This window comes from Pteropus medius, unplaced genomic scaffold (assembly GCF_902729225.1).
Source record: "Pteropus medius unplaced genomic scaffold, Ma_sr-lr_union100, whole genome shotgun sequence".
Taxonomy (NCBI): domain Eukaryota; kingdom Metazoa; phylum Chordata; class Mammalia; order Chiroptera; family Pteropodidae; genus Pteropus; species Pteropus medius.
The window spans coordinates 18009122-18023445 of NW_024349802.1; the positions used below are offsets into that span (position 1 = coordinate 18009122).

Consider the following 14324-nt stretch of genomic DNA (forward strand, 5'->3'; position numbering starts at 1 on the left):
CCATTTTGGAAGTTTCAGACTAGAGTTCTCCAGGGGCACTTCAGTTGTTAAAAAAAGACTCTGACTATCTGGGTGGCTCATGTTTCAGTGTAAGGAGCTGCGGGATCCTTGTCTGAGGAGAGAGCAGGAAGGCAGTTCAAGGTGGTGGCAAAAGCCCAGATCTGAGGTTCCAGAGTTTTGCCACCCCGGCTCTCATTCTCTCAGCTGGTTAGATGGGCAGGCGGACCCTCTCAGACAAGCCAGGGCTGTAGCTTCCCAGAGCCAACCCCTTGCTGCGGAGCCGGCTCCATGTCCACAGCAGCCCTCTCTGGCTGGCACCAAGCCCAGGCAGAGGGCCCCTCGGGTGAGTTTTGCTATATCTGCTCAGCTGCCCTGTCCAGGCTCCCCAGAGAGAAGCCTCTGGCAGCGCTGGCCCCAGCACTGTCCAGCGTGCCAGGGGACCTTCTTGCTAAGCCCTGACACTAATTCCTTCCCCTTCCCTCTTTGGGGCCACCTGCCACAAGTCATTGGGCACTCCCTGCCCAAACCAGCCTGGCTTTGGCCAAGGCCAAAAACTCCTGCCCTGGACTCTCTGGTGACCCACCCTGGTTAAGGGTGACTGCGCCAGGGTTGATCAAACCTGAGCTGAACACAGGCTCTGCCTCCCCTGGCCGTGAGACTTCAGTTTCCTCCTTTTAGAAACAGAGATGGCAATGGCCTCCACTGCCTTGTCACAAGAGTCACCTGAGCGAAGGCACAGGAACTGCTTAGCGCAGGGGTCCAGTGATGGTGGGGAACAGGAATATTGCTACTCCCTGGGCCTGGCTCAGTCCCTCCTGGACCTGTACTCCAACATTCAAGAGGCCTTTCCCTCTGCCTGGCACAGCCTGAGACCCCCAGCACTGCTGTGAGGTTGGGGAGACAAACTAAACCTCTGACCCTTCCTGGTGGGTCCTTGGCTTGATGACCTTTGACCTTTTCCAGTCCTGGATGAAGGTTTGCATCAGGTGAGCTAAGCCCCCAGTTATGGGGTCCCCTATAGCCTCCGCTCTCCCTAAGCCCCCTGGCCTGAGGGTATCCAGGTAGCCGACATGGCAATGTCCTCACGTCCTGCAGGATGTATGTGGGACTTTGAGGTCCTGTCACCTACCAGAGAAGTTCCTGGTGGCTAACATCGTGGTGAGGATGGCTCCCTGCAACAGATAAGAGGAGGGGGTATGGGGGAGAAGGAGGTGAGGGGGGAGAAGAGAGACAGAGAGCCGGGAGGGGAGAGGGGATGGAGAGGCAGGTGCTCCATTCAGGCACAAAGCCAAAGCCTTCTGCCCCTTCATTTGTCCCCAACCCCGCAGCCCTGAGACAAACCCCCACCTCTCTGGAGGAATCAGGGTGAGCTAGACCTTAGCTGGCACTGCTCCGGGGACAGGGCCATCCTAGGAGCAGATATTAATAGGTCCCACTGGCAGGCCGGAGCTGGTGATGGGCTCAGGGACACCTGTCAGTGGGGGCTCCTAAAGGCCAAGGAAGTTTCCTGCCTGGGCAAGGACAGTAGGCTCTGCACCCTTGGGTTCCTCCCCTGTCCACCCTTTACCCAGGGCACTCAGCACCTCACCCAGTACCACTTTATCCCTCTGTGACCCCTGGGCTTGGAACCCCGAGGATTAATATGGAAAAACTCTCTTCTGTCAATGAGAGGGCTGAGGACAATGGCCCTTCTGGTTCTGACACTGTCTGATTTGGACACTCTGTGTCTGACAGTTCGTAATTTTAAGAATTTCTTATTTTGACATTTTGAGACTTCTTCTCTGACAGCTTCCACTGGAGGCTGGAGGTGAGACTCAGTTTTCTTGACATCATGTTGGCTTCTACCCCCTTGGCTCACGTTCCCATTCTGAGCCACCAAGCTATCATTGGTGAGGAGGTTCCCAATGAGCTGGGGCCTCAGCATCCGGCACCCAGCATACTGATGGCTTCTGTGTTCTGACCAGCTGGGGACTCCTTGGTCACTCTTTGTACTTGGTCAAGGGGTCCCCGGCAAGATCTAGGTGAGGAGCTATCGGGGTCCTAAGGACACATAGGACCTGCAGAGAGGCTGGCAGCTCAGGGCCACCTGGGTCCCACTGTAGCTTCATCAGGGCCACGACCCCTGTCCAAGTCTCGCGGCCATTCCTCTCCAGGGTTCAGCAGCTGGGGCTTCACTTCCATCACGGCCTCCTGCCCAGTCACAAGTCATCTCCAAAACCTCTCTCCAGCCATACTGAAGCACCGCAGTCCCCCTAAGGGGTCAAGGTCATGCTTCCAAACTTCCACACAAGCTTTTCTCCGTTTGGAACATCTGCCCGCTCTGACTCTACAATGCTAAAGCCTGCTTATCTTTCGAGGTCTCAGCTTAAATGTCACTTGCCCAGGAAAGCGTCCTTGGTCTTCTCAGACCTGATTCGTAGCCCTGCCGTGTATGCTTACAGCCTCGGGGCAGGCAGTCCCAGCACTCACCACTGTCCCATAATGTCCCCTTACGAGTCTGTCCTCTCCACTGCTCACTGCCAGACAGCAAGTGTTCAACAAATGCTTGTTGACTCAGTGAAGGAAAGAATTAGTGAGTGGGTCTCTTGGCCGCTGTGGAGACCTAGGTCAAGCTACTCCCATGTCCGGGGGCATGGAGGGTGAGGACCTGTTACCTTCAGTTTTCTCCTGGCATTGAACTTCTTCAGGCAGTCCACGGTCTCCTGTCTGTGCATGCAGGAGGCCACAGTGGACCGGTGCTGGAGGAGGTGGGAGAGAGGTCTGTGAGTGGAAGGTAGGCCAAACCAAGGGCCCCTTAGCAGGGTGTCTTATGGATATGGTTGGCATCTTGGGGGAACAATTCTTTGTTCTAGGGGATGTTGTAAACATTTCAGGTGCTTAGCATCCTGGGCACCAGACATGCAATGCCGGTAGCATCCCCAGTCCTGATGCCCACCTCCCATTTCCACTTTCCCTCTAAGAACCACGGCAGGGTGAGTGTCTCTCGGATTAAGCTTTCTTGTGCCTAGGTTGGGCCTGAGAGGACAGGGATAGGAACAGGACTGTGTGAGAGCCTTAACCCTGAGGTCTGGAGGGGTTCCTAGGGAGGGGCTTGCTGAGGAAAGCTCACCGAGATCCAGGGATGCTTGAGGGCCTCAGCGGCCGTGATGCGTTTGGATGGGTTGATGGTCAGCATCTTATTGATCAGATCCTTGGCTTCCGGGGTGACAGTGTCCCACTCTGGTGACGGGAACTGAAAGGGGCAGAGGGGCCAGGTTTGCCCAGCCTACCCCAGGCCACCCCTGCGATCCCCCAGCCCCTGACTGGCAGGGGATCAGGCAGGGGTCCTACTGCCCATCTACTCGGGCATCCACAACCAGGAAGAGTTGGGGCAGGGTCTCCTGACCTCCAGAAAAACCAGAACGATGGCCAGAGGGAAGGAGGCCTTCCTCTGCTATTCTGAGAGCAGCCTGCCAGTGGTTATAGCCCAGACTTCAAAATCGGAAGGCTGGGTTTAAGTCCTGGGTCGGCTTCCTGGACTGTGTGACCTTGGGTGAGTCACATAACCCCTCAGACTGTTCCTAGAGGTGTTATAAAGATTAAATATGATATAAAACACATGACACATAGCTTGACAGAAGTTAGCCATGTAGAAAAGCAGTATATCTTGGTAGTTAGAAACATATACACTAGAGCCAGACCACCTGGGTTCAAATCCCAGCTCTACCATTTCTTAATTTTGTGATCTGGGCAGTTAAATTTAATCTCCTTGTGCCTCAGCTTCCCCATCTATAAAACAGGAATAATAATAGTATCTATGTCATAGATTGGTGTGAAAATTAACTGTAGTAATACATAGAAAGCATTTAGAAGAGTGCTTCTAAATATAAGTGTTAGCTATTATTTGTGTGTATATGTATAGAGGTGGAGCCTGCTCCCCCACCTCTCACCCCACTTTGCTGCTACTTCTGCCCTCTGGGGCCCCATGACTTAAACTCCATCACTTAGAGTCCCCAATCATTAGGCAAAGCAAGCTCATCTCCTGGCCCCAGTCAGTCCTCAAGCTCCACCTGCCATTCACCCCCTAGAGAGTGGCAGGGATGCTAAATGGGCTGGGAGGGCAGGAGGGTGATGTCCTCATGTCCCAGCCTCCCTGGGCGTTGGCTTTTACTGGGAGAGGCCCGGGGGATGGCAGGGAGGCTGGAGAGAGGAGAGACACTCACATCATAGGCGCCGGCTTTGATCTGCTGGTACAGGCGGTGCTGGTCTTCGTCCCAGAATGGGGGATACCCAACTAGCAGGATGTACAGGATGACCCCTGCGGAGAGCACCAGGAGAAACTTCGGCCCCTTGTGAGGAGCAATGGTGGGGGCGGGGTGATGAGAAAGGAGAGAGAGCACCGGAGGTGCAGCAGCCAGGGGGACATAGGGGCCTTTGGACGGACTCACCACAGGCCCACAGGTCCACAGGCTTCCCATACGGGTCCTTCCGCAGCACTTCTGGGGAGAGGTATCCAGGTGTCCCTGCGAACCCTGCTCCCCAGACACACAGACAGGCAGACACACACACAGAGGGTGGCACGTAAGTAACAAGGAGCAAGATCCTGCTGGAAGAAGGATACGGGTTTCCCTGGAGACGGCCAAAACACCCTCTGCCCCCAGAGCCGGCCAAGGGCAGGCAGCCCTGCCCTGGCAAGCCAGCAACACCTCTCGACTAGGATGGATTAAGTAAATAGTACACTTGTCACCACCCCCACTCCAGAGCATACGGCAGAAGTCATTGATCAATCTCAGAGCCCTTCCCACGGGGTCCTGACTCAGCATCATAAACTTCTAGCACAATCCTCCCAGCAGCTACTACCAGTCAATGGCTACTGGCACTCGAGATGAAATGTCCTTGCCATGTCAACTCCAAGCTGACTGAACCCTTGCCCACTCTCCTGCTTCTTCTAGGAGCTGGTCCTGGGATGGCAGGAGACCTATCCCTGGCTCTCGCTTTGCCCTAAGTCCCTTGGGTCGGTCTCTTTTCCTTCTAGGCCTCAGTTCCCTCATCTGTTAAATGAGGGATTAGAGATTTCATGTTAAACACCTCCCAGCATTGTTGGGAGGATCAATGGAAATAATAGACACTCAAAAATACCTTAGCAAGAATAGTTCCTATTCATCGATTGTGTGTGCTAAGCAGGGATGAGCACTTTCTCCGCCTGATCTCCTTTAAGTCTCACACATCCCTGAGAAACATCCTATTATTATCCCCATTTGACAGATGAGAATCCGAAGGCTCAGAGGTGAAATGACGCCCAGTCACACACCTCCTAAGTAGCAGAGGCAGCATTTGAACCCAGAGCTCGGTCTCTTAACCACGGATGAGTATTGCCCACTAAAAAGTATCCTTAGATAGTTGAAAGGACTCAATCAGGCCAAAATCTCAGAGCGCACTGGATCATCTGAGTTTAAATCCTAGCTCCACCCCTTTTACTCTCCCTTGGCCTTTTCCAGGTTTCTTAGCCTCCGTTCCTCATCTATAAAATCAGGATAGCAACCTCCAGCACTCGGCAGTTGAGGGAACTCATGGAAGCCTCTAGCCAACAGTGATGGTGTATGCACACGTGAAGAAGCCATGTACGGTTTTAATTGTTTTAATGATAACCATGCCTCTGCACCTGACCCCCAGGGAGATGAGCAATACCCACGGACCCAGCGGCTGGGTGGGAAGGAACCTCTGCTCCCTGAGCCCTGGCTGGTGTAATATCATCTCCAACCTGCCCCTGTTTGGGCAGAGGAGAAGGCTTCTAGAGGCCAGCGCGTCAACACAAGCCTAGCCCCCAACATCTCTGCCCCCACTCACCGAACCATGCCTGCTGCTCCCCCTCCACCTCTATGGCCAGGCCAAAGTCTGCCAGCTTCACTGCAGCGCCCTTGAGCTTGGAGGCCAGCAGCAGATTCTCCGGCTTCCCGGGACCAGAAAGAAGAAGGGAAAGCGGGGAGGAAAGGACCAGAGGACGGTGAGCAAATTCAGAACCTCACCTCCAGGGGCTGGGCTTGTAAGTGGAAGAGCTGGACAATCCAGAGGTGCCCTGTCCCCACCTCCAGCTCCAACCACAGGACCCTGAGCTTCAGTGCCCAGAGAGGGGACGACCCCACTGCAAGTCCTCTGTCTTCTGCAATAGGAAGACCCTTCTTCCACCAGCCATTCCCTTCTTTCCCTCCCCTCAGGGCGGGTGGAGTGGGGGATAGCCACCACACAGTAAGGAAGAAAAAGCAATATTTACCGTGTCCCCACTATGTGCTAGCCACTAGGCTAAGGGTTTTGCATATATCACCTCATTTGTCATCTCAACAACTCTTCAAATGGGTATTATTATCCCCATTCTCTACCGTGGCTTTCTTATAGCCCCTGAAATAGTCACGCTTATTCCCACCACGGGGCCTTTGCACTTCCTGTCCTCCCTGCCTAATTTGCTCTTCCTCTGAGCTTCACAGGGCTGGCTCCTTCTCTTTATCTGGTCCTCACCTTCATGTCACTCCCTCCAAGAAGCCCTCCATGCCTACTCTATATAAGGAGAAGTCCTTAGGTATCCTTTATCTTAGCTCCTTGTTTTTACCTTCATAGATCTCATCACGACTTTTAATGTTTTCCCCCATCTATGGGCTCGTTCATTATCTGTCATCCCTGTAGAATGTTTCTAATCTGTTCTGTCTACCACTATATCACCAGCACCTAAGAGAGTGGGTCGTATATAGCAGGCACTTAATAAGTATTTATCATATGTAGAAAGAGGAGGAAACCGAGGCTCAGATAGTTAAGTGACCAGACAAAGATCACAGAACTGGTAACAGAGCCAGAATCGAGGCAAAGTCTGGCTTCTGAGCCATGCTCTTAACCACTCTAGGCTGAGCGACAGGGGGCCTCAGACATGCCACCTGGCTTCTGGGGCTTGGAAGATGCTGTCTTCTGCTGGGTCTGGAGGACAGGAAGTGCCTCTCCACAGGGCAGAGGGGAGTTAAGAGTATGGACTCCCCAGTGAGACAGCCCCAGCTTCCGATCCGTGCTGCCACTTCTACACTGTGGAATTTGGATAAATTATTTCACCTCTCTGAGCTTCAGTTTCCTCCCAGAAAAATGGGGATAATGCCTACTCCATGGGGTGGCAGACGGATTAATTGCAATAATCCATGTAAAGCATTTCAAGTGGCCTACAGCAAGTGCCTGATAAGTATCGGCACTCATATTTTCTGCTCGGGAAGGAGGTGGGGCTCCAGTCTGGCTTCCTCTGACCCCCTTCCCCACTTGGACTTCCAAGAGGGTCCCACATCTGATCCTTCACCTCCTAAACAAATATAGCTCATTAAGGCCTCTTTTGTCCTCTGGGGACTGTGTTCCCAACATGTCCCGGGTCTCCGTAGCCGTCCTGCCCTGATTTGATGAATGTGCCCCTAATTATTCTATCCAGAGTGGCCTAAATTTGTGCCGCCTCTCCTCCCCCCTCCTCCAGTGCAGGGGCTGTGGCTATAATGGGAACAAACCCTCCGGGAGAGCCGACCTGCTGTCTGGCCAGAGACCTTCTTGCCTGCAGGTCTAGACTGAGCTACAGGGAGCTCACATGGGCTCAGATGAGGAGCCACAGACTGTTTGTGACAGTCAGAGGTGGGCAGGGGTTCTGGTCAGAGCGTTTCACCCCAAAGAGGGCCCTGGATCCACTGGAGGGTGCCTAGGGAAGGTGAGGAGGGTCTGAAAGTACTATCTCAGGTGAGAATGGGGGAGAAGAGCCTGCAGAAAACTTAAGAGCTACCACAAAGTCAACCAAGTGCCTCTAGGACTTCTCTGAGCTAGAGGCTTGGTCCGTGTGTCCCCAAAGGTTAGAAATGGGCTCATGGGAAAACCCCATAGCAAAGAAGATTGAAGGAGCATTTCCTAGCGGTGCAGGGGGCTACCCCGTAAGAAGTGAGTTCATAGTCGCTGAAGACCAAAAAGTAGAGGTTTGATGCACACCCAGCAGAGTGACCTAGAAGGGGCTACTGCAGAAGCAGGCTTTTTTGACGCCAGACCAGGGGCTGGGATCTGGGGTCAGATGCCAGGGTTCTAGTTTTAGCTCAGACACGGCCGAGCTGCATGTTCTAGGGCAAATCTCTCAGACTCTTTAGGCCTTAGTTTCCTGCTCTGCAAAAGAGGGTGATGTTATGAGCTACGAGCCGCTGAGGCCATGAGGCCCAGCAGAGGAAAGCCACAAAGTTTGTGCTGACTGGGAAAGGCTGTGCCGCTGGTGCCAACCCTATGCTCCACATCTGCTTGTCCTGTCCATCTCCTTCTTCGGGTGGGAGGAGGGGGCACTCCGAGGGCCCCAAGGCCTGTTTTTCTTCTTCCCCTGCCCCCCACCGGCCAGAGATTTGGAAACAAAAATAACAGCGTGCCTATGTACCAGGTACTATGCTATCCTTTGACATCCTCATCAACCTGTGCAGGGGTTGCCATGGCGACCTCACAGTAAAGAAGCTGCCACTGTGCAGCTAGAAAGTGGCCCAGCTGGGTTCTGGACTCCATCATAGCCAGTCTTGGCAGTCTAACTGCATCTCACCTCGCCTGGCACAAAGCATATGGGCTGGGAGTTGGGAGGCCTGGGTCCCGAGCCCAGATGCTCAACCTCCCTGTGCCTAGTTTCCTTATCTGAACAGTGGGAGAAATATTCCCTGCGCAGCTCAATGAGGGGAAGTGAAAGGGATTCCCGTAATGCCCCTGGCTCCGCAGGTGGAGGGAAGGGCAGGGGCCGAAGGGCAGGCTCCCTTGGTGAGCCGTACCCTCAGGCTGGTCGCTCACCTTAAGGTCCCGGTGCACCACCCCCATCTGGTGGCAATGCAGCACGGCCTCCAGGATCTGCTGGATGCAGTGACTGGGGAGAGAAAGGAAATGGTCACTGTGTGAGGATGGGCCTTCCCTGGGAAGCTGGCAGGAGAGAGGCCCTGCCCCTGGGCACCATGGCCAGGCCACACCTGAAACTCACCTGGCATCGGCCTCACTGTAATACTCCCGGGCCACGATGTCTTCAAATAGCTCCCCACCGGTGACCCTGGGGAGACAGGCACCACCGAGTCACTTTTCTACAGAGGCCCTAGGAGCCACCTTTTCTGGAGGAGTCTCCAGGAAGCTAAGAGTGGGGCTCAGGGACCTCAGAACCTCAGGCCCAAAGGGAGGGGCCCCAGGGCTCACAGGGGTACCCACTGCTACAGCCCCCTTCCTGGTTTCCAACCTCATTTTTCCACTAAGTCCTCACCCCTCCATCCCAGCCCTTCTCTCCCCACCGGCCCAGGCTGGAGTTAAGACGTGGGGCGCGGGACCCTCAGAACACATCACTAAGATTCATTAGGCTCCTGGAAGCCCAAGGGCTGGATTTTGTTTTTGTTTTTTAATAGACTTTCTTTTTTGGAGTAGCTTAGGTTCACAGCAAAATCGAACAGAAGGCGCGGAGATTTCCCACATGCCCCTTGCCCGGCACACATGCATTGTCATCCCATTATCAGCATCTTAAGGGCTGTCCTTTCCAGATGAGACCAGTGCCGTCACTGAGCTCCTCTGCCAAAACTGGAGCCACCGAGGCCTATCATTTCATTATTGTTTTTCATTCAATCATCTGGCTTTAAAAACTTCAAAATTATTCTAAAAGGAAACTTTATCTCACCAGTGGCCTCAAATAGAAACTAAACTAAATAGATGAAGACTGTGTGTTGGCATTTCAGGAACACTGCTCTGCTTGGGTGGCAAGCCTACCACGTCTGGGAGACTGTGTCACAAGAGGGAGTTCAGCTCAGCCTGGCGGCATTTGGGATCCCTCAGGCCAAGTGGCCCAGTGAGGTCATCCCTGCTCAGGCTGCCCCAATACCCTCTGTATGTCCCAGGGAGGGCCCAAACTCACAGGTCGAAGATCAGGTAATGGTGTCCCTCTTCAGAGATGCTGTCGTGGAGTCGGACTGTGGGAGGGGCCGAGACAGCCAGTTACACCAGGATGTACTGCTCCCCAGCACACCCTCCTTCTCAACCCCCAATAGCCAACATTGCAATTTCTCATACAGTCAAGTGAGCACAAGCTAGGTGCCAGGTGCTTTGACAAATGCAGGTGAGCAGGGCCTCTCAGACTTCGAGCGTCGCCAAAAGAGGACTGGATTTAAAGACACTCATTCTGGTCAAAGTTTGATCCCCTCCCCTCTCCAACCCTCGGTTTCCTGGCTGAGCAGGCTAGCATCATAGAATGAGCCTGTGGCTCAAATCTCTGCCCCTTGCTAGCTGCGTGACTTTGGGCAAGTTACTACACCTTTCTGAGCCTCTCTTTCCGTGTTTGGACAATGAGAATGAGACTCTTGGACTTGCAGGAAGCACACAATCGGAGCTCACTCAGTGCTGGCCCTGAGGGAATGTCCCTGCTCTGCTTCCAGGTCTGGGGAGATAATAACGCCAGAAGAGGTGGCAGTGACAGCAGTCCCAGAGTTCTGGTATGCTGAGAAACTGTCATCTCTTCATACCTCATTCACTGAGAACAGAAGCAAGGCTCCCGGGGGCCCAGAGCTCCCAAAATTACCTCCTGAGCTTCTGAAAGGAAGGGCCTGAGGCGCGGGGCTGACTCCAGGCCCGCAACCTGCAAGCCAAGGGCAAGTTCTCCCAGGACAGGTTCATATTCTCCCCTGCGCCACAACCTAAAAATGTCTGCGGAGGGGAGTGTGGGCCTGGAGGATTATGATGCATCACACAATAGAAAGTTACACAGCTGTGAAAATAATGCGGCAGTTATGTGTCCACTGGTTGAGAATCATCTCTAAATTATGCTGTTTGGCAAAAAAGCAAAATGCAAAACAGTGTGTACAGTCCTTTTTAAAAGGATCTATTTAAGCTTGTATATGTCATAAGTCTCTCTGGAAAGATACAGAGATGTGGGCATTGGGAACGCCTTGGGAAGGGGAATTGGATGAGCAGGGGTCGTGGGTAGGTGAGACTTACTTTTCGTTGTAAACCCTAGTGCTATTGGAATTCTTGCCACGTGCATGTATCTCGGACTCAATACTGAGTCCCCTAAATTGCTTATGGCTCTCATATCTGCACATAAAGTTTGGAGAAGCAGGCATCAAACACCCCAGAGTGGGTGCCCAATACGAGAGAGGGGAGATGAGGGCCAGAGATGGAAGAAGAAGGGAAAAGAAATTTAAATAAATTTAAAAAAAATTTTTAAATGATGATATATACTTATAAATAACGACTGTAAAACTAAAAAGCAGGTTGCCTAAGAGTGCATATAATATAATCACGCTTTAATTTTTTTTTTTTATCAACATTATAAAAAATTCAACACACGATCAAGTGAACACCTTTGTGCCTGACACCTGGGTTCCACCATCAATGTTTTCTCATACTTCCCTTGCTACATTTCTATCCACTCGTCCATCCATTCATCGATTTTCATTTTTTAATGTGTTTCAAAGCAAATGCAGGCTTAATTTTCAAAAAGTATATGTGTATTAAACTGGGCATCCTGTATTTTTCGTGTGCAGAATCTGGTAACCCTATATCGGGGCTCTGCCCAGATCCCCTTTAGTAAGTTGATGCAGCCATCTTGCAGCTGCTGGGAAGGTTAGCTGCTCACAGTGCATAGCTACCCACCTTTTCTGAAGAAATGCTCACTGCTGATAGAGCCACCTTGCCCACCAGGTTACCTGCGACCTTCAGTCAATGGCTGACAAACTTGGGGAGGCAGGGTCATTGCAAAGGGCCAGTCTCCTTGCCTTAAAGAGGGACAACTCCCAGATGGGACTTATGCTCCAGAGGCCATCCCCCAACCTGGGATCAGGTTAAAATTAGACTTGACCTGAGGCCACATTCCTTCCCCTTCTCCATCCTGTTCCTCCCATCCCTTACAGGTCTCCACTGGGAGCACAAGCACCTGAATCCCTGCCTCAGGCTCTGCTTTTAGGTAAGAAGTATAGGTGTGTTTGAGAAGGCACAAAATCAAATATCAGATGGAAGCACATGTTATACAACGTTAACGTTAGATGCTGAGGTTATAGGAAGCACTTTAAAAATTATTTGTCTTCTCATCTACAATAAACTTGCATCATTAGTGTATCAAGATGAAGTTTTGAAAAAGACCCTTTCCTCTCCCCACCTTCCTCCAGGTAGACTCTTGGCCAGAGGCTCCTTTCCGTCTACTCTGCCCCAGCGGGCGTGTTGAGTTTTTAATTTCCCTTTCCTGAGAATGAGAAGCTCTAAGAAGCCAAGTTGTAGCCAGAACCATCTCAGAAGGGACTTTCAGACCTGGCCAATAGCCATTCGTGGGGAGCTCTAAAGATACTTGGGTTCCAGGTCCACCCTAAAACCAGGAGCCTCAGGAAAACGAACAGAATTGGGATGGGGGTTTTTCTCTAGAGCTGACTCTAGCTCAGATGGTGCCTTTGGACTGATTGTAAAAGGTTGCCCCTCTGGGTAGCCAGGCGAGGGGGACAGAGGCTAAATTCCAGCCCCCATCCGCAGGAGGATATTGAAGGCAGCTTTCATCCCTGAGAGGTGTCCAAATCACAGCTAGGAGTGCAGGAAACAGGATTTCTTTCTCTGCTGTTTTCACATACAAAACATCCCTTCCCATCATCAGCGGAGGCCTCCCTGAGGAAAAACTCAGCCCAGAGCCCAAGAGGAAAGGCAGGATTCAAGGGCCTTGGGCTATGTAAGGTCCCGCCCACAGTGGAGAGACTGGCATGTCTGTGCCTATTGAATTATGTTGTCACTTTTTTGACTTTTAAAAATATTGTCATAGAACAAAACAGAATCTGTAACCTAGTTTTCATTTATGTAGCTGGACTCATGAATTTTTGACATCCCTGTCCTATTTCTAAGAGTTATTATTTTTTTCTTAAAAGCTAAAGGGTGGTATTACTCCCCTAACCACATATCCTATGACAACACACTCTTGATGTCCACTTGGGAAGCTAAATAGAATGACCGAGAACATGGGCTCTAGAGTCAGACTTGTTGGGTTCACCACCCAAAACACCTCTTACAAGCTGTGTATCTTTGGGCACATTCCCTAACCTCTCTGAGCCTCCTCTTCTAGCAGTGGAGCTCCTACCACTGGCTTGCCGCAGGGGGTTCATGCAATCACACTCCTAAAGCACTCGGCATAGTGCCTGGAACCTGGAAGAACTTAATAAATAAAGACATTGCCATCTTCGTCATCGACCAAGCTTAATTCCCTTCCCTACTCCAAATCACCTGCTAAACTCTCAGGTTGTCCCCTGCTCCCTGGGGTAGCTTTCCGGGGTCTGCCTCATCAGCAGGTGGTACAGAGAGCTATGGTCTGTCAGCCTTAGAGCCCATAACTTACTGCTCCCCATTATGGTAGGGAAGGAAAGGGAGAAGGGGCGCAAATGGGAGGAGGCAGCGTTGACCTGAGACAACTGCAATTGTGCTTATGCACATGCACACACACACACACACACACACACACACACACACTACCATCTCCCTTCTCTAGAGCTGACAAGAACCATGGGATTCTGTAGTCAGAGATCAGTCACAAACCCCTCCATCATATAGTGGGGGAATTGGAGGCCCAGAGAGGGCAGGAGCCACCCAGGGCCACACAGTAAGGCCATAAGCATATCAGGGACCAACCAAGGTTGCTCCCCCCGCAGCTGCCCTGCTGCCCCTTATCTGATTCGGGCTCTGGAGCCTCTGCTGCTGTTTGTGCATCTCGGCTCCCCTTCCCAGGCACAGGGAAAGGGAGGCGCCTTCCGGGTATAAATAGCAGATGGAGATGCTTCTCTCCAGCAGGAGAGTTAACCCTTGGGGTCCTGGGCACAGAGAGATGCTTCCCTGGGAGGGAGAAGGTGTGGTAGGTGTCAGAATTGCAGTATTCCTTAGAGGGCACATAGACCTTGCTCTTCAAAGTGTGGTCTGTGAACCAGCAGCCTTGGCATCACCTCAGACCATGCTACATATCCAAAATCTTGGGCCCCTTCCCAGACTTGCTGAACCAGAATCTACCTGTTAACAAGAGACCCAGGTGGTCCAGACCGGCCTCTCCTTGTGAAGATGGGGGAAATGGATCAGAGACGACAGGGCTCCCACCCAAGGTCACACAGCCATTCTCTGACAGAACTATATCTAGAATCTGTACTTCTTCCCCCCATGACTTATAACCCTGACAGGCAGGGGCACAGCCCTCCAACTGTGCAGGAGAGGGACAAAGGGAGGTCAGGCCTGCCCTGGTCTCAGCCTCTCCATCCACCCTGCACTCAGTCTGCCTCTGAGGGGCAGGCCTGCGCAGGTATGAGCAGGGGGGCATGACCATGGTGTCAGGCTGACTCAGTATC

The 14324-nt window shown here is 52.3% G+C and overlaps 1 protein-coding gene across 1 annotated transcript in view; it reads right to left on the bottom strand.

Annotated features, from left to right (window-relative positions):
• The window catches only part of CAMK2A (calcium/calmodulin dependent protein kinase II alpha), a 56290-nt gene that overhangs the window by 20779 nt on the left and 21187 nt on the right, over window positions 1–14324 (bottom strand). The window contains exons 4-12 of the mRNA XM_039836539.1: window positions 9887–9941; window positions 8978–9043; window positions 8794–8866; window positions 5827–5929; window positions 4428–4511; window positions 4203–4297; window positions 3110–3232; window positions 2655–2738; window positions 1130–1172 (exon numbers count right to left, since the gene is read on the bottom strand). Coding sequence (XP_039692473.1) covers window positions 1130–1172; window positions 2655–2738; window positions 3110–3232; window positions 4203–4297; window positions 4428–4511; window positions 5827–5929; window positions 8794–8866; window positions 8978–9043; window positions 9887–9941 — 726 coding nt within the window. The remainder of the gene's footprint in view (window positions 1–1129; window positions 1173–2654; window positions 2739–3109; window positions 3233–4202; window positions 4298–4427; window positions 4512–5826; window positions 5930–8793; window positions 8867–8977; window positions 9044–9886; window positions 9942–14324) is intronic.